At 43.2% G+C, this 27,116-nt stretch overlaps 2 protein-coding genes across 15 annotated transcripts in view; one reads left to right on the top strand and one right to left on the bottom strand.

Moving 5' to 3' along the window:
* HOMER2 (homer scaffold protein 2) overlaps positions 1–16,191 on the top strand; it is a 74,292-nt gene extending 58,101 nt beyond the window's left edge. For all 5 annotated transcript variants that reach the window (XM_065076476.1, XM_021280296.2, XM_065076475.1 and 2 more), the window contains 6 exons: positions 1,938–2,030; positions 3,343–3,482; positions 5,005–5,161; positions 7,430–7,540; positions 10,228–10,308; positions 11,095–16,191. In XM_065076476.1, coding sequence (XP_064932548.1) covers positions 1,938–2,030; positions 3,343–3,482; positions 5,005–5,161; positions 7,430–7,540; positions 10,228–10,308; positions 11,095–11,283 — 771 coding nt within the window. In that variant the 3' untranslated portion in view covers positions 11,284–16,191. The remainder of the gene's footprint in view (positions 1–1,937; positions 2,031–3,342; positions 3,483–5,004; positions 5,162–7,429; positions 7,541–10,227; positions 10,309–11,094) is intronic.
* WHAMM (WASP homolog associated with actin, golgi membranes and microtubules) overlaps positions 12,753–27,116 on the bottom strand; it is a 26,507-nt gene continuing 12,143 nt past the window's right edge. For 2 of the 10 annotated variants that reach the window (XR_010475330.1, XR_010475327.1), the window contains exons 10-13: positions 25,805–25,916; positions 24,212–24,300; positions 20,469–23,656; positions 12,753–19,590 (exon numbers count right to left, since the gene is read on the bottom strand). Coding sequence is in view for 2 of the 10 variants with exons in the window: in XM_065076470.1 (XP_064932542.1) it covers positions 23,472–23,656; positions 24,212–24,300; positions 25,805–25,916 (386 nt within the window). In the remaining 8 variants the exon portion in view is untranslated. Of the gene's footprint in view, positions 23,657–24,211; positions 24,301–24,610; positions 25,917–27,116 lie in introns of those variants that run through there. The other 8 variants (XR_010475328.1, XR_010475329.1, XR_010475333.1 and 5 more) reach the window with 8 other exon arrangements.

Raw genomic sequence — 27,116 nt, 5'->3', positions numbered from 1 at the left:
AACTGAGTCATAGGTACTTGTTTCTAAATCAAATACATTAAATACATGTGTCGCTAAACTAGAGGAATAGCGTCCTTTTCTTCTCATTTCACATCATTTTCCACAGCAGTCTCCTGTGTGCTTTATGAAATAAAATTTGATAGATCACTTCCGATTTTTTTTGTCTTTTCATATTTCAAATAGTCCATGAAGAACCTTCATAAATATTTCATATTGCTCATAGATTTATTGTGAAAGAGACTCAAATGACCCCTTTACTATATGCAAGAAAACCAAGTCTACAACTTACTGTTGATACAATATTTTAGAAATAATCTGTTCATTGTAGCTGTTTTGAGGAGGAGATACGTCTTGTGTAAAGTTGGAGTTAAATCATTTAAGGCGAAATATAATTTAGTTGTTCCTAATGATCTCTATAGGGCTACAAAGGTAATCAGGTCATTTGTGCATGTAATGACTGATAGCAACTGCTGCCATCCAAGAGCACGTACTTGCATATGCAATTTCAGCTGTTTTATAGAAAACAGCTGGATTCGAGAGCTCCATCTTCATTCATAAGCATCGTCACAGACCGTCATCTACACCCGAAATGTCATTTGGGTTTGAGGATGTGCATGTCCATGGGATTTATGAATGATGTGTGTGTGTTCCTTGGAAATGTCCATTTGTGTGTGTAATACAAAACACAGGTGCCTCCACATATAAACCCAGGTTTCTTTTAGACCAGTTGGAGAAGATTTGTTTTATCAGTCTTTATAGTCCCAGCATTTTGCTGAAAGAGAATATGCTAAATACCTGCTGTAAAACTAAAAGAAACAAGATAAGATTAGTAAGTAGATAATGATTCTGCCCATTCCTTGCTTATAACATATAATCACTTTTTCATGCTTTTATTTACAATTTTTGTCATAAGTGTTCTGAACTATCCAAGGAAATGATGACAATCCTTTTTTTTTCACATACTGTGCAATAAACCGCCTCTATTTATATTTTTGCTTCTAATATGTCTTTCTAGTATCTCAACTTTCTCAAAGCGCAGGCAAGCAAGACCAGCTGCTTTAGCAGAAATGCAAAGTTACCCATTCTTATACTGGATAGATCTTAATTAAAAAATTAATTATGAAGTATGCCTTTCCTTCCATCTTTACAATCCTCCTTTTAAAACTTTAAACACGGTTTAAGGTGCTGAAAGGCCGGCAACGCTGACTGGCTATGATAATACTTGTATTTCAAGAGTGCCAGAATGACATTGGAGCAAATGTCTTACAGCAACTTGCAGAGCTTGGGATCATTACTTTCCACCTTTATCTTTTCCCTGCCTCCCCCAGTTTGATAGAATCCTCTTATATGAAGCATTCAAGCCTTTCTTTGAAGTCCTCCGCCTTTATTTTTGCCAATAATAAGAAAATGAGACGAGAAAAGCTGTGATTTCATAGGGCCCCATCGTACATTCAGATCTACCTTTTTCTCCTTTCTATGTCTCAATGATCCCTCGCTCGCATCCTGCAGATGTCTCAGGAGCTCATTTGCATTCATTAATTCACTTGACTTCCTCTTAGGAGCAGAAGACATTGATAACATTTTTATCCAAACATATGTCTTTTATACTTTCAACTTTATAGATTGTCAACATCGAATGAAACTGGAGGGGAAGGAAATAAAACCAATTCAAACCAGAAGACACTAATAGCTCTTCTTTTTCTCCATCGATTTTTACTATGATCAGCTGGAACTATAGAGATGTCCCTCTTTTAGAAACACCCCCATTCCTTTTGAAAGAACCTTCCTGCCAAAGAATTGAAACGGTTTTTCTTGCCAAAAAATTTAAATTATCAACACTAGTTGTTCACTTTTGGAGATCTATGAACCATAGAAATATAGTAATCTGAATAGTTTAATAGATGATAAATAACAGACATTTTTCATGCTTTTTCCAGTTTGCAGAGAAATTCCAAGAAGTAAAAGAAGCTGCCAAACTAGCAAGAGACAGATCTCAAGAGAAAATTGAGACCTCAAGCAATCATTCCCAGGTTTGTAATTTAGCTTTAATACCTGTGTGCATACAGGATAAATAATTTAAAGTTAAATCTTTAATGGAACGTACCAGCTTCTGGCAGCAAGCTTAAAGTATATAAAATGAAGATTGCCGAAGGTAATTGTCAGCTGCTGGACATTAACATTGTCAGAGGAGTATTTTTCATCCATCCATGCTCTTTACCTTCATTTACATCTGATTTTTTTCAGCAGTTCTTGAGCTGTTATAACTTTTTTAATAACAGGGAAAGCTCTATATCCTTTGATTTGTACCGTTACACATGCTTTGGGTCACTGGAAGGTAAGCCAGTGTGGTGCTTCAGCAGACAGTAAATGAGATTCATCGAGATGATGCTGCTTTTTGTCATCCGGCTAATCTAATTTTGTGGTTCACTTCGCCGATGGAGACACTGACTTTGTGGCCAGAGCGTTTTGTTGCCTTGGTGTGACTCAGGGAACAGAGGCAGAGCTTCCGTGGGTGGGTGGAAGCAGCTCATGGTGTGTATTTGTACAATACGCTTTTCTAGACGTCTCGATACAGCCAAGTGCCTCTGTGTCCAGGGAGATCAGGGTTTCTTACAGACTGAGGATATTAAATGTCGTCCCACTCTCTCTATATATGATTGTAATTTCATACACATTGCACTGGGTAAGAATACACCCTGTTCAGCAGGTGTTTTGGCATGGGCAGATGTTTGGAGAAAAGTTAGGTGAATTTTCATCAGAGAGAAATTCAGATGCATGATCAGAGAGAAATTGTCGAATGCTCCTTAGTGTTGCAACTAACCGCCTTTGTGGGGTCCACAGACATCGATCTCAGAGCCTGACTTTGGATATTCAGTTTTTAAAGACTTTGTTTGTGCCCTTTCTGGTTCCCTTTACTTGTTCTCTGTTGGTGATCAGCACCAAGCTGTGTATTAATGGTTTCTCTTTGGAGGAGCGGTATCTTCTATTTTTGACTTTTGGTTTGGATGTTGTGTGCTTCCGGTTGCATTTTATTGTTCCATTATCCTAAACAAAAGAACAACCTTTACAAAAAAAAAAACAAGCCTTGACAGTTTAAACACTTTAAAAAAATTTTGAACGCTTTTAACTTCCATTTTGTGTATAATTATATTTTTTTATTCTTTTTAAACACACCAGCTTTGCAGTCAAGATGTAAAGGGTATGTGTTTGCTACCACAGTTCTGCCAGGAGAACATACATAGCCTAGGTCTCAGCAGGGTGGTGTGAGAGCAAGACTACAAAGAAATTGGTGTTGTGGTGTTGCAGGAGATGCCCAGTGTTCATTTGTGTGTTGTGCCGCAGGAGTCTGGACGTGAAACACCATCTTCCACTCGAGCATCCAGTGTGAATGGGACAGATGATGAGAAGGCATCACACGGTGGTCCCACGGAGGCACATCTCAAGTCTGAGAATGATAAATTAAAAATTGCTCTAGCTCAAAGGTGAAGTTCTTTTAATACCTAAATTGCACTGGAATAGCATGCTGTAATTATCTGATGGTTAATGGTATTAGCAGAAATTATTAAAATGTAATTGCATTAATTTAAAATGATGCAGCAGAATGGGTGAATGAGCAGATTTTAGCAAGTACCTCCTGGTATCCAGTTGAGAGATATTTACCATTTAGCTTTTTCCCAATCTAGTTCATTATGAAATAAGATCTTTTTTGCTCCACTGATGCCAACTCTTACAGCCACTTCCGTTTGTTAAGTTTTAGAGCTACAGAAATAACATTAGAGCCATGGGGGAGCAATTGCTACTGATAACATGTGAAGCCAATCTTCTTCCTCTTGGAGATTGCTACATTTACTTTGATGAAAAGAGATATGGATATTTAAAATTATAAAAGGGAATGAACTCAACCATAAAAAGTTGAAGGGAGAAATATAATTTCATCGCGCCGATTAGGCGTCTTAGGGGGATGTTTCTAAACCTGTGGGCTATGCCCCTCAAAGCCAGATTTTTCACTGTTTGCTTTGATAGATTATTTGAAAATGCTGAGAAGAGTAATTTGCAGCTGCAGTGAAAATCCAGGCATTGGAATATGCAAAGTTATGACATTAAAATAGAATAATTCTCTACTGGGATCTTGCCTTGTCTGCCTCTTGCATGTGAATGTATCTGTGAATGGAAAGAAAATCTAACAGGATCAAGCTACTCTTAAATAGCTATTTAAAAAATAAGGCAGCAGCACCATAAGCAGCATTGCCCAGTGAGGAGTTCTAAGGTTGTGTGTATTATATTTGCAGTATATCATCTCTCTTTATTGACATTTCGATAGTGTAACCTATTTTAAATCATAATGTTTGCTCGTTCCTCCTGCTGAAGACACCTCCACAGGAAAGGAGCATGTAGGGGGTTTCAAAGCCTTCCTTCCATTCACCCTCTAATCTTGTGCTCTACACTGCAGCTTGAAGCTTTGGGGAATGAGTAGTTTAGTTCTTCAGCATTATGTAACACTTTTGTATTTAAAGCTGAGGGTTAAAAGAAAAAATCAAAATACAGATAGTGTCAACCCCCTGACATCTCTTCTGTACCATCTGCAAATGTGCAGAGTGGCTTCGTAGCTACATGGGCAGCACGTCCCCAGTCCTGCCCTGCAGCGGGTGCTCAGCCAGGCACAGCTGCGCTGGAGGCAGCATGGACCATGCCTTCCATGGAGAAAACCCCTCCTTGCAAACAGGGTTGATCCCAGCTGTCAGCTTGACCCTACAGCCTGCTTGGACAGCAGGACTTGGGCTCTAGAGCACCAATTGCTGGAGTTGATAGATCCTTTTTTTGGTCAAATTGTAGCTTTTGTTCTCCTTAGGCAGGCAATGGCCAGGGGCAAGTACCTACATCTGATGTTAAAACAACTCATTGGTAAACACGCACCATGGGTGGATGAGTCTGCAGTCAGGTAAAGATTAATGACAGACAGGATGATAAGGTGAAGGCACCTAATGGCACCCTGGTTTTTCTCAGTTCATCCAATGTGAAGAAGTGGGAGACAGAGCTGCAGACGCTGCGGGAGAGCAACGCCAGGCTGACCACGGCGCTGCAGGAGTCCGCAGCCAGCATCGAGCACTGGAAGAAGCAGTTCTCAGCCTGCAAGGAGGAGAACGACCAGCTCAGGAGCAAGGTAGCACAAGAGCGCACCCACAGGAGAGCCAGCTCTTCCAACTAGCTGCTCCTGCCGTTGCTCTTTCTCTTGCATTGCTGCTGCTTTATCTGTGCGTGTGTTAGGAGGTGGATTTTGTCTTCGAAAGGGAGGTGGATGGGAGGGTTAAGGCAGCTGGTTCTCTCTGTACCCAGCGGGCAGGGAAGTTCAAAGGGCTGGGGATCAGTGGGAGGACTGGTGCTGCCACATCACGTGAAGCTCCCCGCCTCTTGATTTGAGAGACTTGGTGTCGGCAGGGGTTGCTGCCTGGGATGGTAAAACAGAAAGATTTTTAAAGTGGGAGTGCTATTGCTTATCCCTTTCAAAGGTCACTTAAATACTGCTAGATGATGAATGAGCAGAAGGCAAGGTTATGGCCGGGTTACCCACAGAAAACCAAGCTGGGAACCACTCAGTACTAGAAGTAAATCCCGATGGCAGGCAGGGAATGAGGACACGAGTTACGTCGTCAGTGCTGCAGGCTGTGAGCTGGATCCTCCAGCACTAACGCTGGGCGCATCTCGTCCAGAAACCTACGAAGAGGCTTCGTCAAAAACCGTTTCCCCACCGTTGCAGAAGGTTTCTCAGTGGTGTAAGACTGAGCAGCTACAGCAGAGAACAATTGAGAAGTTTAACTTTTTAAAGGCTCAGTTTAGAGTAGTCATTGGTACTGTCCCTCAAATACCACAGTGCTATTAATATCTGTAACAGCCCCATACAGTGTTGGCACCAAGCTGAGGACAGGGAAGGTTGGTTTCCATGAGTGCCACTCACAGGGCACTCCATTCACCTTAAATGTCTTTGGAAAAGCTGGACCCTTTCCCTGCTGGCTTAGATGGATCACTGAGACGTTTGGTATAGAGATCGGATTGTAACAGTCCGGTGAAGATTTTGTTGTTGTTGTTTAGGGTTTGCTTTAAAAGAGGAGAAGGAATTCCGTATCTTTTTGTATGTCAGCAGGCTGCAAATAGTATTTCAGTGCTGGAGGTGGCCTGGGTTGTCTGTCGGCACTGAAATTCTGTGTGGAACAACCTTTTCCCTAGGCAGATACTCTATTTGCCTGTATTTTAGGTGTGCACAGTGATAGTTCAGATAGATCAAACCAGAGCTATTTTAACTGATGCTAAGTTAACACATTAGTATTAGTTGTTACATGATCCGGCTTCCTACATCCAGTTTCTTTTGGACAGGGGAAAGTGAGAGACTGGAACAGAATAAGAAAACAGCATGATTTACAGCGTCCCTTTTACTTTTCTGTACTGTTGCAGAGGAAAGTTCTTATTAACATTAACTGATGAAACATGCTATATCTCAGTAGCTGTAGCCTAGATATGAAGAGATCATGAAGACACTGCCTTGCTACAGCTGCAAAGTTGTTGTACTGGTGACCAGCCAGGCTGTGCAGCAATGCTGTCTGAGCAATGCACTGTCTTTTTCTACACAGAGGTTGTTCTGAGCTTTTCCCCAAGTAGGTTCCTTGATCGGCGCTCATGCTGCACCACTGCAGCACCCTGGGAAGTTCCTTCTTTATTAACTGGGTCAGAATTTTTTGCATATTGCTCTGCCTTCAAATGAGAGAAGCTATAATCCCAAAGCAATACGAAGCTGAGAATTAAAATACATACTTTAATGAGCTGGCCCGCTGGCCTGTGGGAAGCGCATCTCTGGGGGGGTGAGGCCAGAGCTGGCAAGGGAGGTGTGGAGAGAGCAAAGCAGCTCCCGGGGCGAGAGAACAAACCGGTGCACATTGCTCCCAACTGCTTCTCGCCCCAAAGTTTTGATCTCGTGTCCCTCATACTCCAGCTAGAATAATATGCACCCCCTGAGGAGGCAAAGCTGGGAACGCTGAAGAGATTTCTTCTCCTTGGCACATTAAGAAAACCCATCCCTTACAGTTTTGTGTTGGTTTCACAGGAGTGAATTGCAGATTTTATCCCCAGCCCCACTTATTTTAGCAGCTCAGTGTTTTGTGCATTCTAGAGTAATTATATGAGATAGTGTGCAAGAGAGAATAAACATAGTCCTGGGGCTTCCTAGTGAATGTGTAAATTAGCTCTTTTTAGGGAAAGAAGTGATAATTTTGTTGCGGTGAATCAAGTGCTGTGATCTAGGAAACAGATCCTTGACAAATTAAACTTGTCGGTGCTTCCCTCTGCCCAGCGGAGCAATTGCCCCTTTATGTCGGCCATGGTCTGCCCCACATTTCCAGAAATCAGAAAAATTTAATCTAATGTCTGCCGTTTCTTAAAGATTGAAGAACTGGAGGAACAGTGCGATGAAATAAACAAAGAGAAGGAAAGAAATGCACAGCTGAGTAGACGTCTCCAGGAACTGGAAACAGAGCTTCAGGACAAGGAGCTGGTAAGTGCCCTGAGCGCAGAGATGACGTTCTTTAGAGCTGGAATGGCTCTGGCTGCTTCTCGCTTGGGGTGTAGATTTATGGACTGGCTCACTTACAGCCAGACGCAGCCCAATGTCTCAGGGTGTCACCCATTTCTAGATTTTCCATGCGCAGGTCTTTAGCGGTAGTTTGATAGAGTTCCTCAGTCTCAGTTTCGTGGTGTGTTATGCGCTATGGCAACACGCTTTAGTTTGTCAGTGGTTGACAAACATGATGCTTTTATGTATACAACACTTTACTGCTAATAGAAGAGCTGGAGCAGTGAAACAAGTTGCCCAAAGCCAGACCTAATGCTGAGAACAGAGTTTTGGCTGCCAATCCCCATGTCCTGAATTCCCACAGACATCAGGACCATCATTAAAACACAATATTTACGCGGTAAATTGCATTTGTGTACTAAGTCCTGTTTCTTTATCCAAGTGGCTCGTAGGATTCAGCTTTGCCGTTTTACAGTCTCCCTCTGATGTCCAGACTAACGCCAGGAGTGAGAAATTCAGATTCATTCACAGTACCCTAGTTTGTCATTTTTGACACACAGGGTGGTCATTTTTCTAAGGAGAATGATGTTGATGGCTTGGAGCCCCTGAACAGTGGGGAAAGTAATGGGATCCTTGGTTTTTCCCTTCATTACAGTGACCAAATGCTCTGTGCTGGCTGAAGAGAAAAAGCTGTCAGCAAGTGCAGTGAAGTTTGCCATGTGCCATTACAGCATCTCTGCTGGTGCTCTTAAAAGCAGTGCTGTTAAGGGGATTTAGGATGGCACAAGGAAATAGTTTAGGGAGATGGATTTTGATGCACTGTTATAAATATAATATGTTTTTCAGCCCCATATTTCAAAGGAAAATGTGACGCTTTCTTCCCAACCTCTCTGTGGTAATAGCATGTATAAGAACCCATATTCTCTGCCAGTGTTTCCCTCGAGATTCACATTTTTATGGTACTAAATGAACAAGAAAATTGATTGACTTGTGAATATCACATGCCTATCTTCCATTTACACCGACAAGACACTAACTTGATTTCAAACTGCGCACTTACATTAGCAGGTTCTTGATTAGGTCTAAGTCACCCAGAAGTAACCTTCTGTGGTTTGCAATTCAAACCAGTGTGAAGTCTGCTCGCAGATGTGTAAGAGGAGCTGCTGATATCCTCTTCATGAGGGAGAGAGAAGTTTAAAGACATGGGAGTCAAGACAGAAATAGTGAAATATTTATATTTTTGTATGTGCCAGGCTCCAGTATAGGTTGGGAAATTACATATTAGAGAGCAGTGTAGGGGAAAGGGACCTGGGGGTCCTGGGGACAGCAGGGTGACCATGAGCCAGCACTGGGCCCTTGTGGCCAGGAAGGCCAATGGTACCTGGGGTGGGTTAGAAGGGGGTGGCTAGTAGATCGAGAGAGGTTCTCCTTCCTCTCTACTCCGCCCTGGTGAGACCACATTTGGAATATTGTGTCACGTTCTGGGCCCCTCAGTTCCAGCAGGACAGGGAACTGCTGGAGAGAGTCCAGCGCAGGGCAACAAAGATGCTGAAGGGAGTGGAGCATCTCCCGTGTGAGGAAAGGCTGAGGGAGCTGGGGCTCTTTAGTTTGGAGAAGAGGAGACTGAGGGGTGACCTTATTAATGTTTATAAATATATAAAGGGTGAGTGCCATGAGGATGGAGCCAGGCTCTTCTCAGTGGCAAACAATAATAGGACAAGGGGTAATGGGATCAAACTGGAACACAAGAGGTTCCACTTAAATATGAGAAGAGAATTCTTCTCAGTGAGGGTGCCAGAGCCTGGCCCAGGCTGCCCAGGGAGGTTGTGGAGTCTCCTTCTCTGCAGACATTCCAACCCGCCTGGACACCTTCCTGTGTAACCTCATCTGGGTGTTCCTGCTCCATGGGGGGATTGCACTGGATGAGCTTTCCAGGTCCCTTCCAATCCCAAACATACTGTGATACTGTGGTATATATAATATGTGTATAAATATATATATACTGTATTATACTATATATAGTAAGAGCTTAACTTACAGATTCTGTTACGCTCATGTTGTGCTCTGCATTCACCTGTTAGGGGAGAAATCACCTTCCATAGCCAAGAAATCTGCATTTTGGATAGGACTGGATTTGCTGTCCCATGTCAGGAGAGCTCAGGGGATATACCACTGAACAGATACAGCTGTACAGTGGAGAACAGCTCGTTACAGCTGTGCTCTGTAATGATGAATATATATATTCAGCTCACAGTGCCATTGGCCTTTTTGCTGCCATATATCATTGAAAATTCATGTCTAATGTGCTCTTTGCTACCATCTATAAATTGCTCGTAGCATTGCAACCCTTCAGATATCTCTTTTATTGAATATATCTTTTGCCTGAGTATGTGTTTTAGGTTAAGGTTTCATTAATATAATTAATGGCATTCATGCTGGGGATTGGATTACACTGTCTGGTTTAGAAATACAAAGTCAAATATATAGTGCAAAAATTCTAGTAGAAAGTTAGCATGTGTTTTGGACGGCAGACATGCTGTTTTGATTATTTAACATCCAATTACTGTGCAGAACACAATAAAATATGCAAAGTCATTTCAGAATCTGAAATTTTCATTATGTTTTGAATTGAAGCTTGCATTCATTTTTTTCCTTTTATATTTTGAAAGGAACTGGAAGAGTTGCGAAAGCAGGGTGAAGTTATACCACAGCTCATGTCAGAGTGTGAATCTGTATCTCAACAATTACAGGTAGAGTTCAGCAATGACATTAATTTTAAACTAGTTTATACATTTAATTTCATTCTCATGACTGTGTGTTTTCCCTGTTCAGACTTCAGTGTTTGAAGGCAAAAGAGCTCCTGTTTGTAAAAAAATTACATGCAAAATACACTGTGCCATTCCCAGCACAGGAGTGATTAAATAGCTCCAGTTCTTTGCCTTGCTGTATGATTTCTATAGGTTTTGGTGAGAAGAAGCATGTGCCTACGCGCATGAAATGGAGAACAATAGGCAGAAGAGCTAATGAGAGGGGAAATAACAGAATGAACTGCAGCTAGGGAAGTGTTATGTGGCCTCCCTGGTCCTTCCCTGGCTTCTCACACATAGTGGAACTTTAAAAAAATTACCGATAAATCCAAAAGTGCTCCTCAGGCAATATTTTCTAAGCTTATTTTTCACCGTAGATAATTCTGTATGTAATTGGTGGCACAGTGTCTAATTCTGCAGCAGCAGCAATGACAGAAATATATGCACAGTGCATGATTTAAATCCAGCTGAATTTTAAGATACCAGCCAAGTGACAAGATCTGATGTAAAGCGTCTTTTCCGGTTAATCTGTGTCCTTCCCTGCATGAGTTTGCTTTCCTTCTAATCTGACTAGCACGTGTCACTTGCTCTCTGATGTGCTTCTCTTCATCAGTTTGCAGAAGTCCAAGCCAACTTTTACAGCCCAGCTGCCATTTGTTGCTTTTCCCTATTAAATGCTGTTCATCCTTCTTCTTTACGATTCCTCTTATTGTCTCTTTTGTCTTTAAGGCTGCCGAGAAAAAGAACAAAGATCTCGAAGAGAAAGTGAGGACGCTAAGGACAGAAGTCGAAGAGAGCAAACATAGGCAGACCAACCTTAAAACTGAATTAAAGCATTTTTTAGATGTACTAGACGGGAAGATAGATGAATTACATGATTTCCGACAAGGACTGTCTAAACTTGGGGTTGACAACTAGATGGCAATAGATTTTTTTTTTTTTGTAATCTAGGGTCTGGATGTTTGATGTTTTGTTGATCCCAAGCGTGTGTTTTACAAAATATAACTAGAATGTTCCACTTGTTTGCATTGTTTTTGTACATAGAGGCTGAAAATTTGCTGTGGGGTTTTTTCATTTTATTGGGTTTTGTTTTGTTGTTTATTTTCCAAACCAATCGTGCTGCTCACCGAGTTCTGTTGAGATGAGAAACTTTCTGTATTGCTGCTCTGGCTTCATGGGGTTGGGAACAGGTAGAGAGTTCTGTCTCAGGAATCTGGAACTAGATCTACCTTAAAATGAATATGCAGTCAGTTGTTGCAGGGAAATTTATATCTTTCTTAAGGGCTGTTGCAACCATAGAAACAGAAAACAAGTCTTTTTCTTGTCCGGACTATCGGCACTCCTAGCAACATCCACTTTTATTCCTTGGTGGAGCAGAGAGGAGAGTAGCTGGAGCTCCTGCAGTTTGGCTGCAGCCAAGCGAATCACTTCACACAGATACCAGTATCTTTAGGGACCATGTCAATCAGGTCTGATTCACCAAAAAAAAGAAGAACCCAGTGGATAACCTCAGATACAGGTTGCATGTGCTTGCCTGGACCCGTACAGCACAAAGTCAATGACGTAGGAATGAATTTCGGCTCTTCAGGTCGTGCATCTTACCCGGTAGGTGCGGGCAGCTTCTCTTGCTTAGCAAGATCATCTCTCTCTGGCCTTCAGCTTTGAACCCATGTAGTTGCATCATTATGTGCACCTCTAAAAAACACCCATCGGAGTCCTGGGGCCAGATATCTTTATTTCAAAAAGCTGGTTTGTATACAGGGCACTTGCAGCTCTGTGCAGCTTCATTGCTGTTGATTAACTTCTGCAGAAGTGAAGAAGGAGATGATATTGATCTGAAGAGCAATATAAGGTCACTAGGAGTGGTGTTGCTAAGAAGAAAGCTTCTGCTGGGGAGACTGGGGCAGGGTCATGACCACATGAAATCAAAATCCTTTCGTATGAATTCTGCATTCGCAACTTGTGTATCTTTGACAGTAGGGTGGGAATTAGTCTCCACGTTAGCCCGTCCAAAAAAAAAAACCCCAACTCAAAAGGCAGACGTGCTCTTGTATTCTGAAACTGATTATTCAGCAGCTCTAACTGTGTTTTGAGGAATGCAGGATCACACGCTGGGCTCCAGCGAGGGGGGAGCTCAGTTCAGCACAGGCAGGGGTGTAAAACGGGCCAGAGAGGAGAATCGAGCCCAGGTTTTGCTCTTGCCCTTAGGGCTGCCCGCAGCTTCTTCTCCATAACCTGGTTTGAGAGCCTGTTTACGCGGGATCTGAAATAATTCAGGAAAGCACTTTTGTTTAGGTGACATTGTTATTTGCTTAAATCAGGCACAAGCTTGGTTAAGCATCACACTGGTACATTCCAGCAGTGACTGATATGAAATGGCAGTGGGGTTTTTTTCACTTTTTTTTCTTTTTATTTTAATTTAAGGGCTTTTTTTCTTTTCTTGGCACATCTGAATTATAAAAGTGAACTTTAAAGGAAAGGTGGGTTATAGATGAACACGCTTTGGATATTTTTTCGCACATGGATCTATATAATCCCCATGCTGGAGATAGGTTTTCTCTGCAATTGTCCCTTGAGTTTTCATTCCATTTGTCACTGTTGAGTTGTCACCAATGCCTGTTGCTTACACTGGACTTTGTGTATTTTTGCTCTTACTCCTTTCAAAGAATGGCTGTGAATCTGGGACCTTTCATAACCATTATGACCATTTAAGTATCTTTAAAATAAATCGCTGTGGGCTGTTGATATTTAAAAATAAAAATCAGGTACATAGCACGTAGGCATGTGAAAATTAGACTTTGCCAGCGTGCAAGATTCAACAGTTTTATAATGCGGGGTTAGATCAGACTTCTCAAAACTGAAAATGACGTCAGAAACGGTGTGTGGTTGTGCAAGTAATCCCCATTTTTAGTCTTTTTATGTGATAGTGAGGCAGATAGACACCATTATTGAACAGGCAGCTCATCCTGCTTCTCCTCTCCTCCCAAACTGCAGCCGGTCCCTGCGTGAGCCTTCTGGGCTTTCCAGTGAAACGCTCCTTTGAGCTGCTGTTAGAGCTGCGGAATAGCGGTGGTTTGTTGGGGTCTTCTTTTTGGTGGCCAAAATGAGAAATAAACAGCTCTGCTTTGTATTAGCACAACACCTAAAAATACTCGGTGACATGAAAAATACATGGAGATAATTACTTTCAAAGGGAAAGAATGCTCCATTAGATGAGTTTTTTTCCACATTTTGGGAAATTACCTTAGTATCATCTTTGGAATAAATTATTTCCAAATGGAAAACTGATACATTGTTTCCCACCCCCAAGTAAAACAGGTTAGTGTTTTGCTTTTTTCCTATTTGGCTGAACCTGTATTTGCTGCTTTTGACTCAAATTCACAAATAGTTTTGTTTGGCCTAAAAGTGCGTTTTCAGCAAAATTAGCACTTGCCAGTGTTTTTCTGTCTATATGTCTCACTGATGTCTCCTTTCCTAAGGGAGCTCGCTGGAAGAAAACTGTCTTACTGTAAGAGATTCAGTGCCACCTCTCGCTATGTCCTATTGTTCAAAGGATGCTCTTTTAAAAACACTTTCACACTGGCTGCCTCTGTGCCCAGGAAACAAATGCTGTTTAGACAATGCCTTGTTTCTAGACTAACGCCTGGTTTTATTTTTACGCGGGCGATTAAGGATGAATGTTTTTGAAAGCTGCTCAGTGAATTAAGGAGAGTGGGAAGGGTTTCTGCTGTTCCTCCCGCTGTCCCGGCCGCTGCCATCGCTTGCAAAGAGCGTAAATGACTGAAGGAAAAGTCCCCATTAGTGTCCACCTTGTAGTGGTGGGAGTTTCTTTGCCGTGCTCTTCATCAGGCCAAGACAAAGTTATCATCTGAATAGTTATCTCTGTGAAACCCTTCAAAGCATCAGTGGCTTGTAAGGAATATAGCACTGTCTTGCTGAGCCTGGGGATTAGCAAAGATAAAACCGCTGTCATGGTGAGATGTCCCGCTCGGCTTAATGTGCGACTGATGCCGAATCCCAAGGGAAGGGGTGGCCGGGGAAATCCGCCCGCAGCAGCTCATTGTGACAATCATTTCAGCAGAAGCGCCGGTGAAATGTGCTCTGCCCACAAGCTGTACGTGTGCCGGGAGCCTCGAGTGGCCGTGCTGACCTCGCAGCTCACCCACCTTCGTCCGGGCGGTTCTGGGCCTGCCAAGCCTGTAAATATCAAAAAGTCCTCAGCATATCGCAAATGCGCGGGATGGCAGGTGAAAGGCCACACGCACAGCTGGGCAGTGCTGGTTTATGGTCTGACGCTTTAGGTCAAAAATGGGAGAAGCTTTTGCCGTCCTACACAGGCTCAGAAGTACCAGAGCCCTTGCAGAGCGGCAGGTTCAGCTTTCGGGGCAGTGAGGATGCCCAGGTTGAGGGGTCTGGTTCTAGGCACGATTTAGCAACAATAAGACACAGACCTACCCTAAAGTAATTTTTATTTCCATAGATCGTGTTCCACAAGCACCTGTGTGTCAAGCAAAGCAATACGGAGCCACAAGACGTTTAATCCAGACACATCCTGCGCCCCCCGAAGCCTGACGCTGCTTTAGGCTCCTCTTTAGAATATAAACCTGACAATTACGTAAAGTTTGCGTGTCTTAAATACTGTTCTCTGCGGTAAATGATAAGGTACGTGAAGTGAAATAGAGAGTGAGGAGGTGAATGATAAATACGCCGAAGGTGCTTCCCGCAGGAGGGCTCTCCTGTTGGGCCGGGCCTGGCTGGGCTTGGCCTGTGTCCCTGGGCATGGCGGATGTCCAGCCTGTTTGACTTTCTACCGTGTTTTGTCTTAGCTCTTTTTTTAAATTGTTTTAACAGATATAGCCTAAACACGCAGTCTTCAGATGAAGGTGCCTATACCTCCAAAAACTTGATATGCACGTTTTGAAATAGATTCCTTTTTAATTTCTGGTCATTTCGTTACGTAATAATATGGCACTTAAGAGAAAGGCACTTGAGAAAAGTCTGTCTGCTGTTGTAAGTTGGTTTTGGTTTCTTTTTTCTTTAAACACTGGTCAGCAATAATTATTTTAGCCATATGCTAGCTATAAAAGACAGATAATATGTAAGATTTGTGAACTAAGCTTCTAAGTCTGCAGTGCATTGATTAACTTGGGTATGTGGAATGGGAGCGATGCTCAATGAATGAGTATTTTGCAGCATTTAGATGTTTTCATTTAACTGCCTAATAGTGATCATGAACGTACTGTTCTATAAAACTCATCATGAATGACAAACAAAGCACATCATTTTTAACATGAATATATCCCTTGTAGTTGAAAGTTCTGAGAGTGTTTTAGTGTGGTCTGCTATACCAAAATATTTAGATTATGAGATTTTAGTACTGAAGATAAACATACACCCTGTTTTTACTGTTTCAAGTAAAGTTTAGTGAATGACGGACAATTTGTTGATATACAACTGTGGGAAAACACTGCAGTGCTCTAAATGTATATTTTTATTTGGGTTTATTATATTTAGTATATGGTTTAATGAAAACTGAAGTGTTTACTACAGTTGGATCATTGTAAAAAACATCTCTTACCTCATCATTTTGTCTGCTGTGAAAAAGTACTTTCCTCTTCTTTTATTAGTTTGTTTTTCTTTTCAAATTGACCATAGACAGTCAATGTTAACATTTAGACTCCTAGTAGCAGTAAATGCTGGGTTTTATATATATATGAAAGGAAAACTTGATTTTTTTCTTTATGAAATTATATAACTTTGTGATTTTTATCTGATTTTATTGTAACATAAAGTTGTTTTATGTAAAAATATATAGTTTAAGTAAAATCTCTTGTCTCGCTGTCTTCATTGACTTTGGAAAATGAACATCCTTGTGGCTGAAAAATCTGAACTCAAGGTAATGACGTCCTTTGGTAATAATAATAATAATATGGTTTTGATCTGTAAATATGATATAGGGCCTTAGATAAAGTCTTCTTTTCCGGAGGTGGAGCTTTAAATGTTTGTCTTGCTTGACTTGGTACCGTTGGCTCAGCCAGAGTGGGTGCAGGACTGGGGTGGGTACAGACCGCACTACACTGGAAAAGCAGTACCTAGATATATTTTGGATTGAAATTTTGGGCTTAACTGCATGTCAAGAAAGCCCTAATGCTTAGAGAAGGCTTTTGTCGCCCTGTTTGGGGATGGTCAGGACCAAAAACCTGCCCGTGATTCCTGTAACTGATGCGGCAGCCCCTGGTGGCAGCTGGAGCTGGTATTTTCCCTGGAGGCGCAAAGCAGGACTCAGAAGTAACCCACCTTATCGAAATTAGAGATGTGTCGACACCAGTCGTCTCCTGCATTGCTGTAGATTGGTTACTAAGAGCCCTCTCCGAATAAACTATTGCCCAAGGGCCCCTCTGGTGCCCAGTGACACAAGTCCCTGTACATCCTTGGCAGGGGATAAGGCCAAAGTCCTTCTAGGGGTAGTAATGATGCTCTCAGCAGTGTTGTATTCATCAAACAGATGTAGTAAAGTACAAATAATGGTCTCTGATTCTTCGCAGAAAAAAAAACACCTTTATCTGTTGGGATTTGCATAATTATAAAGCTTAGCATAGTAGAAGTGCCCGTGCATACATCCCATCACCTGCAGCTATCAGAAACAAGTCTCACTCTCCTGTTACCAAGCAAATTGATGATCCCACAGTGTGAGTGTCCATTTACCAGCGATCGCACCCCTCTCCAGTCACATGGGGAAAGTCCCTGGTCACAGGGAGGTGCCTGTTTGGAACAGGTACATCTGACACTTCAGTAATCGCCTTGTTAAACCCAGGATATATTTTTAGTGCTGAGCAAGGCAGTGGTGCGTGTGAAAGGCTGTTCCTCGCCAGCTGTTCATAAGGCAGGTGACCAGCGGTTCCAGAAGAAACAGTCGAGTGCTGCTGCCACCAGGGAAATCTGCTGCTTGTCTGTGACCCCATAATTGCCACATTTCAGATCAGAAAGCTCGGGATCCTCCTGCTGCAGTTGCTTGTCACACAGCGCCTGGCCCAGCCAGGTGACACTGAGCCATCCTGTGCCAGCTTGGGGTGGCTGATGAAAATAGGAGCTAACGTGAGATGAAGCGTAAGTTTAATGTTTGACACCTAAGTGAACGAATGACCCCATAATATGTACTCCTTGTAGTTAGCTTCAGCAGCATAGGAAAACCTAATTTCCTTCCTTTTGGAAGGGGGGCCTGTGCATAAGCAGTTTAGTGGGTGAGACCCCGGAGCAGGAACAGGCTTGCTCCCTCTGTAACACGTGTAACTGGTGGCAGGGCTGAACATACTTACATAAAATTCAACATTATTCTGTCCCACGCACTCCAAATGCTTTTAATGTTCTGCATTTATTATCTAAAGGCATGTCTGCACCAACAAGGGAAGAAAAGAGGATGTGTTAATTATATATTATTCCCTTAACTGTCTCCCTACTTCCTAGAAGACTTGAGCATTTCTGCACAAATCCTCTGATACACGGAGAAATGTGCATACGTTTAATTGTCTTACTTTTTATCTCCTAAAAAGTATCCAGAAGCTTGTAGATAATTTTAACGATTTACAACATTAAATATCCTTTACATAATCAGCATTGCCAATCAGAGCAGAACAGCAGCATCAGTGAGCCTAATGCGTAACGGGCTGACCTTCTGCTGCCAACAACTGACATGTATATGTTAGATACAAAAATAGGGCAGTAGCAGCTGAAGAAGCTGGAGTAGCCGTCCCAGGCTGTGAACATCTGAGACCTGGTGAATTTTAAAAGCTTGGCCAACATCTGCAAGGCAAATAGCTCTAATCTTACTGCAATAATGCATTGCTGGGAACGTCTGAGCGATCGTCGCAGCTGAGTGGAACTTAACTCTGACCTCTGCCTACGAAATTTCCACAGGCAGATCTCCGTGCTATGAAATTCCCTTTGGATCTAACACTTTCCTTTATTCTCTTTCTTTTCTCTTTTCACTTTCTTTATGCTCTTTGCTACTCTTTATTCACTTACTCTGTGTTTGGAGGAGGAGACAGCTGAATAATACAATTACGTTTGAAAGTCTGTGCAGTGTTATGAACCAGACCCAAGGCACACAAGAAATGCCCTGTTCACTTTCCATCATTGCATGAAATAACCACTAACATTTTTAGAAAGCATTTGAAAACTGAATGTATCTCACTAACTTTCCAGAACTGTTAAATCTCCCCTGAAACACTGCCTGAAATGAAATTCTCTCTAGATGGAAAACTGCAGGTTTTCATTTGGGTTGAAATGAAGAGATTTTTTTGTATGCCAGGATGGGCCCCATGTTCAGACTTCAAGGTTGGTACATCAGCAGCACTCAGGCACATTTCACAGGGTTGGTCCTGCTCCAGCAGAGCTTTGGGACCTCTTGTTCTCCACTATAAAATGCGTCTCTTCATAAGCGCACGTGTCCCTGTGTTGATGTGCATGGTGGTTTGTACCCAGGATCCCAGAGCTAAACGCCACACGGGGCTCAACGAGGGCTTAAAGACCCAGGACAACATCTCTTGACAATGGTTTGCATTTAATTAGTTGAATTCATGAGCAGATACATCTATGGGTACATGAAGCACATTGGATTGAGTGTTTTTGTTTTCCTTTCATGTCCTCTTCATTCATTAGTACTGGTAGTCTATGAAAAGAAATCTGTGGCTGCTGTAATCAAGAGAGACTGAGCTCTTGCTTTTCTCCCACTTTTCCATCATTGAATATGATTTGTTGCATATGCCCTGGATTGTGCTTAATGCATGCTGGCTACAGGGAATTCAGACATTCCGGGAATTATAAATAATACAGCACAGGCAACCTTTTTGCATTATCATGTCACACAGAGCTGTATCAATTTTCAAAGCTATTTACTTTTAGGCTTTTGCTATTTATTCCATTACTGCCATGGTTCTTTTTTTGGCCTGGATGCAGGGCTGCACTTTCATTAGCTCGGAGATGCAAAACAGGTTCCCGGAATTCCCTGAAAAGCAAATAATCCAGGAAAGAAAGTATTTATGTATTTCAAGTCCCACTTAACTATGGCAGTGTTGGGTGAATTTATAAAGGTAACCTATGGCTCCGAAACCTGAGAAACAGCAGTGATTCACTCTCCTTATGCTGAGGAGGTCCCGTGGTCATCAGCACAGTCATTGCAGTGGGAGGGAATGGCTTTAGGACAGGGATGAGAGAGACGCATGAATGCTGTTTGAAAAACAAACCAAACCAAACACAAAGAGGCACAGATGAGTTGCCCTGCAGCCTTGCATTTCTGATCACAGTTAACGTGTTTAGAAATGTAAAGACAGGAATAAGCTATTAGTGAAGTACAACTCCTCCTTTTCACATGTGATAAATGCTCATAAAAGCCAACAGTGGCACTGATGGGAGTGTACAAACAGGGATTGAGAGCGCAATGTTTCAGCAAATTAATTAGGACTCCCTTTGTCTTGCAAAATGCCTCACCACAAAGCCTTCTTTGGGTCACACCAGGTGACTATGGTGGAGACCCGTATTGAGGGAGGACATTGCTTGTCTGGTTCACCTCTGGCCCGGATCTCTCCTTGCCCAATTTAAAGCTAATTACAGTTGTAGAGATGACTGCAGCCTTGCTAGGCTGCCATCCCTTCACCACGGGGAATACCGCGCCGCGGGCGGTCACCCTGCAGGGACAGGAGCTCGGCCACACAGCCAGCCCCATTTCTGCCACGGGTACAGCACGGGGAGACCCTGCCCTTGGGGGAGCAGGCAGAGGTGCCGGCACACACCGGGGGGAACCGGGGAGTCCCACGTGCCAGCTGTGCCACCCCGGCTGCAGCCAGACACAATCTGCTCCCCAGAGCGTTTACGTCTGCAAAGTGCTCTTTGCGGCACAGCAGACAAAATGCACTTCAGCTCCACTGCTCTGCACGCTCCAGCACACTTTTGAGTGTTTCTATTCCAAAATAGTGGGGCTGCTGGCTCGGGTGGGAGGGGAGAGAGCGGAACTCTCCGTGTGGGCTGGGGGGAGCGTGGGCGCTTGATCCTCTTTCACCGTCACCTCTACGTCGCAGGAAGAGACCGTGGGAAGGGCAGTGACTCACCTGCTGATGAACAGGGATTTGAGCGTCTCCAGGAGCGGGACACATCCGTTTTGTCACCCTGAGCGTCTGCACTGCCCACTGATCCCATGCTGCTGGTGTCGGGGCTGGCTGCCATTCAACCCCTTGGTGAGAGGAGGATGGAGCAGAGGCTGCTGCTGCTTCTCGGAGAAATACCTTTTGGTTTGGTAAAGACACTCATGGGATGGTGTTCAGATTATTGGCTTGAGACAGAAAGGATCTGCAAAAGTCTCTATAACACTAAGTAATTAACCAACCTTTTCAAGTGAGGATAAACCCAGTAGCATATTGAGTTCCTTTCCCAGCCTGGCCAGCATCTCCCCAGACTTCCCCGCCCAAGGAGGCAGCTCTTTGCCCCCGTCCTCAGTGTTTTGCCAGGGATCAGGGGCAGGAGGGGGATCTAGTGGAAAATGAGCAACTGCGGTTTTGCTAAATATATATTCTGAGCAGTTTGTGGCTCATTACTGCTAGAGCAATGGTGTGCTAAAGACGGCTTCTTTTACAGAGCGTTTTCACAAGTAGCTGAGCTGTTAATGTCACTGCTACCTGAGCAGACTTAATTGTGCTGCTCCTTGCTTTCAGCTTAGCGTGACACACAGAAAATGAAAATCACATACCTTTTCGCAAGGAAAGAAAAAACGCCACGTTGTGGAGCTGTTTTGAATGCCTGTTTTCCCGCAGAGATTCGTTCACATGTTGTTCTGAGCTGCTTTTCTGCCAAGCTTTGCTGTGGCATTTATTAAAAGATGCTTTCAATACCATTCACTTTTTATCACCACCATGGGTTTAATTGAAATGATGTGTCCCTCTTTCCCACCAATATCACCTTATTACAGTGTTTAGTGTGCAGATGTAACATGAAATTTTGGAATTAAAACCATGCTTTTCAAGAGAGGGCATGCATAGCCTTACATCTCATTTTTCTCCAAAGGGTTCACACTCTGATCTACCAACCCCTTCTTTGTAGAAGAGGACCAAAAAAGAAGCATTTCCCAGCTTTTTGTTAGTCCTAATGAATGCCTTTGTACCGATCCTCTTTGTCCCTCTCGCTCCTGGTGTCCTGGCATGCATGTACATCTTTTCATTTTAAGAGAGAAAAGAAGGGGGCACAACTGACTGAAGGATGGATCGTAGGTTCTGGCCTGCAAAGCAAGGGGTGGCAGGAGGCCGGCGGTGGCTGCACAGCAGCGGTGGCACCGCTGGGATTTCAGCTGGTGGGACACAGGCAGCACTCACCTCTCCCGGGGCAAGAGACACCCCTGTGCCGGCTCCTCTGCCAGGGGGAGAGAAGTAAAGGCCCTGTGAAGAGCAGGTTAAACCTTGACTTTTGGTAGAAACAGAAATTTACTGGGGTTTTCTCCTTGGTTTTAACAGGAAGGCAGAGAAAGGCAGATGCCTGCAGCATTCATGCACGGTGTGGCTTGTGCAGCACATCAGCCTCTTCCAACCACACGTCTTACAAACAGAAGAAAAACACGGTTTGAATGGAGATAGGCTTCGGAGATTTTAACACAGAAACCCAGAATGTCAGGGGTTGGAAGGGCCCTGGAAAGCTCACCCAGTGCAATCCCCCCATGGAGCAGGAACACCCAGATGAGGTTACACAGGAAGGTGTCCAGGCGGGTTGGAATGTCTGCACAGAAGGAGACTCCACAACCCCCTGGGCAGCCTGGGCCAGGCTCTGCCACCCTCACCAGGAAGAAGTTTCTTCTCAAATTTAAGTGGAACCTCCTGTGTTCCAGTTTGAACCCATTACTCCTTGTCCTACCATTGTTTGTCACTGAGAAGAGCCTGGCTCCATCCTCCTGACACTCACCCTTTAGATATCTGTAAACACAATTTGATATTAGGTGAAGCACTTTCATAGCATGTTTACGGCTCTCTGTATGCAGAAATGCCTGCAGTTCCCCTGCGCTGGGGGTGAGGACAAGGCATCTCGCCGTCCCTGGCACATTTTCCATCCCTTGTGCAAACAGCACATGACCTGCTGATGGGGCAAGTTGTTGCCTGTTGCTGAGAAGCCTGTAGCGAGGACAGTGCATCTTTGTGCAATCACATTATCTAAATCAGCACCACATTATATAAATCACATTATATAACTCAGCATTGATTTCCAGATAGTATTAAATTACTTCCAAGAGGCTCTTCGAAGTGCACAAGTGAAGTAGCATACTTGCTCATGCTCTTGCAAGATGAGCCTGGATCACTTCAAGGTGTTCACAATCAGGCTTGATTTGCTTGGTTCAATACCATTTTGCAGGGGAAAAAACAGTCAGTCTCCAGGCTGTGAGTCAGCCCTGTGTGCTGAACCAGGGGTTGGTTATGGAGCAGGTTCCTAAGTCTGGAAAAGCGTCACGTTGACAGAAACGCTGACAAATCCATAGCTGCACTGGCATTAGCAGCTATGGCCACGGTGCCGGTAACACTGCCTCAACTCCTCTCTTGCTGTGATCAAAGCGCTGGGATTTCAAAGTAAAATGCTTTTTGTCAGACCAAGTAGTCTTTGAATACATTAACTTTAAACCTCCCTAGAAATACTGGCAGCTGCTGTCTGAACTGCCCACATCATAGAGAGATCACAAGCCACAGGGACACTGATTAATAGACATTGATCTCTTTACATTATTACTGGGCTTTCCAGCAAATCTGTGCACTATTAACTCTTTAAACCCTGACAACTATATTTTTTCCAGCTTAATTTATGCAGCTGGGCAGTCTGGGCAGACTATTCCCACCAAGGGATTCATTTACTAGCCCAGGGTGAGATACTTTAAGAAGGGTATTAAATGTCAAAAAGCTGTCACAGCAGTTTTGCAGGTTGATATTAATCTAGTAGTCCAGTAAGAGCTCGTCATCACGCAGCCAACCCACCACTCCCGTTTCTCCCACGTTGTCCATCAGCCCTTGCACGTTGCTGAAGCCTGAGCTCAAATCCAGATTAAGGCCTCTTGCCTCCTGACACTTGTGAACAGCTTGAGTGCCCCATCAACCTAAGGCAAACCATCCTTGGGCACCGGGGCCATTTCCTACCCAGCAAATGAAGTGGGTTTCAGGAGAAAGAGCAGGTTCAAATGGTTTCTGAGTGGGCTTTTCAGGACGTTTTTCAGCCTGGGATGTAGAGAGCTTTGTTGAACACCCCCGATCAGCCCCCAGCTGAGCTTCAGGCACAGCTGCGAAAGAAAATTCTAGGTAGGAGAAATCACTGTCCAGTGTCACTGTTACTCAGCCAGCCTCTCCTGAGTAAATCACTGCTGTTAAACACACAAAGGCTGCAAGATTTGTTGGAGAAATTGCAACTCACTTATTCTCTGCATAATTTAAAGCGCTGCATTTAACTTCCTAGCACTGTAGCTGGGAATTTAACCACAGTAATAGAACAGCAAAGGGCTTTGCCTTGGACTCTGAGCTGCCATTTGGCAGGAGGCACCAGCCCCGAGACGGCAGCTGGGCCTCGGTGCCCTTTAGTTCAGCTTTAAATAACCACACGGCTAAAGGGCACAGCGTGCAAGAGGGCAGCTCTCAGCCCCAGCCCCTCTGCCCTCCCTCTGCTGGGGAAGAGATCTGCGCTCTCCAGGACCAGATTGTCCTCAGTTCCAGTCTGAATGTGAAATAAATTCCCCCTGGTCCCCGCTCTGTTTCACCCAGGCTGGGCTCCGGGGCGGTGTGTCCTGCCCACCAGCTCCTCTCTGCAGACAGCACCCCGCAAGTGTTGAGTCAGAACTCACCTGCTCCGCTCCTGCTTGTGTCTCCACTTGGTTTGATTGCAGGGGACAAAACTAAAAGTCGTTTTCTGATGTCCAAACAGCAGTAGGTGCTGAAACAGTAAAAAACCAAATGAACTCCTAGCCGTTGCTTCTCACATGAAAACCATTGCGTGCATACTTAGTGTGTTGATGAAACAGATCTGCTGCTCTGCAGCAAAACAGGGAATTAAAGCAGTGTATTTGCAATTCTGTTACCACATTACAACTCATAAATATTTGAGAAAATAAGGGCATTTACATATACTGTCAGTGAGAGTGCAGTTGCTGTATGGCTGCCACTTGCTATCAAAAAACTGTACTGTGGTGTACATAACACTTACCTCACAGCAGTATCCTAAAATGACAGTACACTGAATTCACTTATTCTGTCAGGATATATTTTTATTAAGGGTCAGTAAAAACTCCAAAAGAAACTTTAAATCGTTTTTTGTCACTATCTACCTAAAACAGAAACAGTCTCTAAACTGAATATAGCTGAATCTTTAAATAGTCAGGTTCCAGGCACATTGCAAATAAGGCTATCAGGTAATTTAAATTCATGAGAGCAGCTATAAACATGTATTGATGTTCTCAGTGGAGAAATGCAGCTCTGTATTACAGGGCCAGATCCCAGAAAACACGATTTACAATATTTTGGCTCCTCCTTTCATGCCAACAGTTCATTGTAAATGTAGATGTATGAAAAACATATAGCATCTAAAAATCCTCTATATTTGAGCTTCCAGCTAAAAAGTAAACGTTTCAGTAATTACTACAGTAGGGTTTATTTCAAACTTGATGCTATTTTTCCCAATCAGCATTATGAAGCCCATTCATAAGTGCACGCTTTATAACATAATGATAAGTGAAGTACCCATGTAGTTATTTGAGAGTGAGCTGTATTAGACAAGCAAAGTGTTAAAGAATTTTCTGGACAACGGAGGTAGGAATGAAAGGCTCCAGATTATGCTCAGTTCTCTGGTCTGCCTCTATCACTACATATTTGGCTCTACTTTTATCTGACAAAATAGATTTTCAGTTTGTTTTTCACTCCTTAAACCTCGTTGTGAATGCATTACCTACTGTATAGTAACAACCTAAATCACGTATGTTTCAATCCAGCATTTTAGCTGTCTTCAGATGTGAAAACTCCACATAGTTGAGCCAGAAATACCTATGAATGCAATCATAATTTGGAGTATGATTTCTCATGCAAAAATAAGAATCTGTAGCTCCTAGAGAAGACCAATAGGATTTTTTTTTACTTTACAAGGCATTTTGGACTACGAGAAGAACACACACAATCACAACGTTCCTTCATTTTGAAAGGGACAATTTTCTAAAACGTGCAAACTGAGACGCTCTGTTCCAGTCAGTAAGTCTGCTCAGAGGAGCACTGGTTAGCTGTCCCACTCTCCAGCATTCTGCTCATTGTTCTCCTCTTCTTCAGAATCAGCAGACACGTTCTTAATTCTCTGCATGGCTGCCTTAATGCTTCTCTCTAGCTCATTAGCAGATCCTTTACTGACATCTTTCTCAGTGTCCCGATTCACTTTTCTCAGTTTAACTCCTTGCCTTATGGCAGCGAGGATGTTGTCTTTTACAGAGGCATACGGATTTGGCTGTTCCACCTTGCGAAGATGAACTTCACCGCGTTTTAGAGAAGCCAAAACCTCATCCATGGAACCTGCAACAGATAAATCTATTGTTACCAGAAGAAAGAACAAGGCAACCACACCTGGAGGTATAAAGCCCTACCCAAGTGTTCAGGGCTCTTCATCTTTGCTAGACAGGAAGAATGGCCTGTTCTGGCATGGACTGTGTCAAGCTTCTGCAACACCAGGCTCTGGAATTGCTTTTAAAAAATAGTTAAAGCTTTTACATCTTGAATTGAGAATCCAATGCCTTTTCGTAATTATACAAGGTTGTGCTCTGAGGAGGGAATTATACACAAAGGAGGGCGCTTCTTTTTCATTACAACTTTATGGGCTTTCAAAAAAATTTCACTGAACCAAAAAAAACACCTCTTGTATTCTGTATTAGAAACAATCCACCATTCCTGTTCATTTGCTCAGATGCCTGCTGAGACTGTCAATTGCATTTTTGCTCAGCCAAGAGAAAAATGAAAGGATATGAGTAGAAGGGCTGAAACTGCACCACTGAAGGCAGTGGGATCCAGATCAGGCCCTAAGCAGGCGGGCAGGCACCGCGTTTCTGTATGGACTTGAAAAAATAATTCCCATTTTACAACACGATTTAAATCTCAGGTGTATGTTTCTGAACTTCACACCGTAAAGGACACCATGCTGAGAGAGCTTCCACTAGTTCTCTTGATACACGCTGTAATTTGGATTTTACTCTTTCTGTGGGATTCTTTATTGCCAGCTTCAGTCTGCCAGACAGGGAGGCAATTTCCCTGGACAACAGTCGACTCCTACAGCCACAGGTTCCGACCATCTGTATCTCACAGCTAGAAGTAATTTTGCCATGCGCAGTGCACAGAATGTTATGTGATTAACATCAGGCGCCTGAAATGTAACATTCTGCTAAATCCTGTGGGACCTTCGGAGACTGAAATGCCAGAAAAGGATCAAGCAAAGATCCACCAAGTTGTCTTACAAAGCCTTCAAGCGAGAACGTTGATCAAATAGGCTGCCTGGAAAAGACTTATAATTGTTAGTCTCACTAAAGTTCCCCTTGAAAAGTAAATTAACACATTACAGACAATATTATCAAGACCAGAATATGAACCTCTCATGGCTTTTCATGTGCAAAGACATGATTGGTACATGTGTAATTAAAACCAACCTGTTTATGAAGCTGTTTCAGTAAATTCCTGCATTAGAATTTTATCAATTACTATTACAGCAATTAATATGCTGGGTTT

Source organism: Columba livia, chromosome 11 (genome assembly GCF_036013475.1).
Source record: "Columba livia isolate bColLiv1 breed racing homer chromosome 11, bColLiv1.pat.W.v2, whole genome shotgun sequence".
Classification (NCBI taxonomy): Eukaryota; Metazoa; Chordata; class Aves; order Columbiformes; family Columbidae; genus Columba; species Columba livia.
This window is presented reverse-complemented; position numbering and strand designations above follow the sequence as displayed.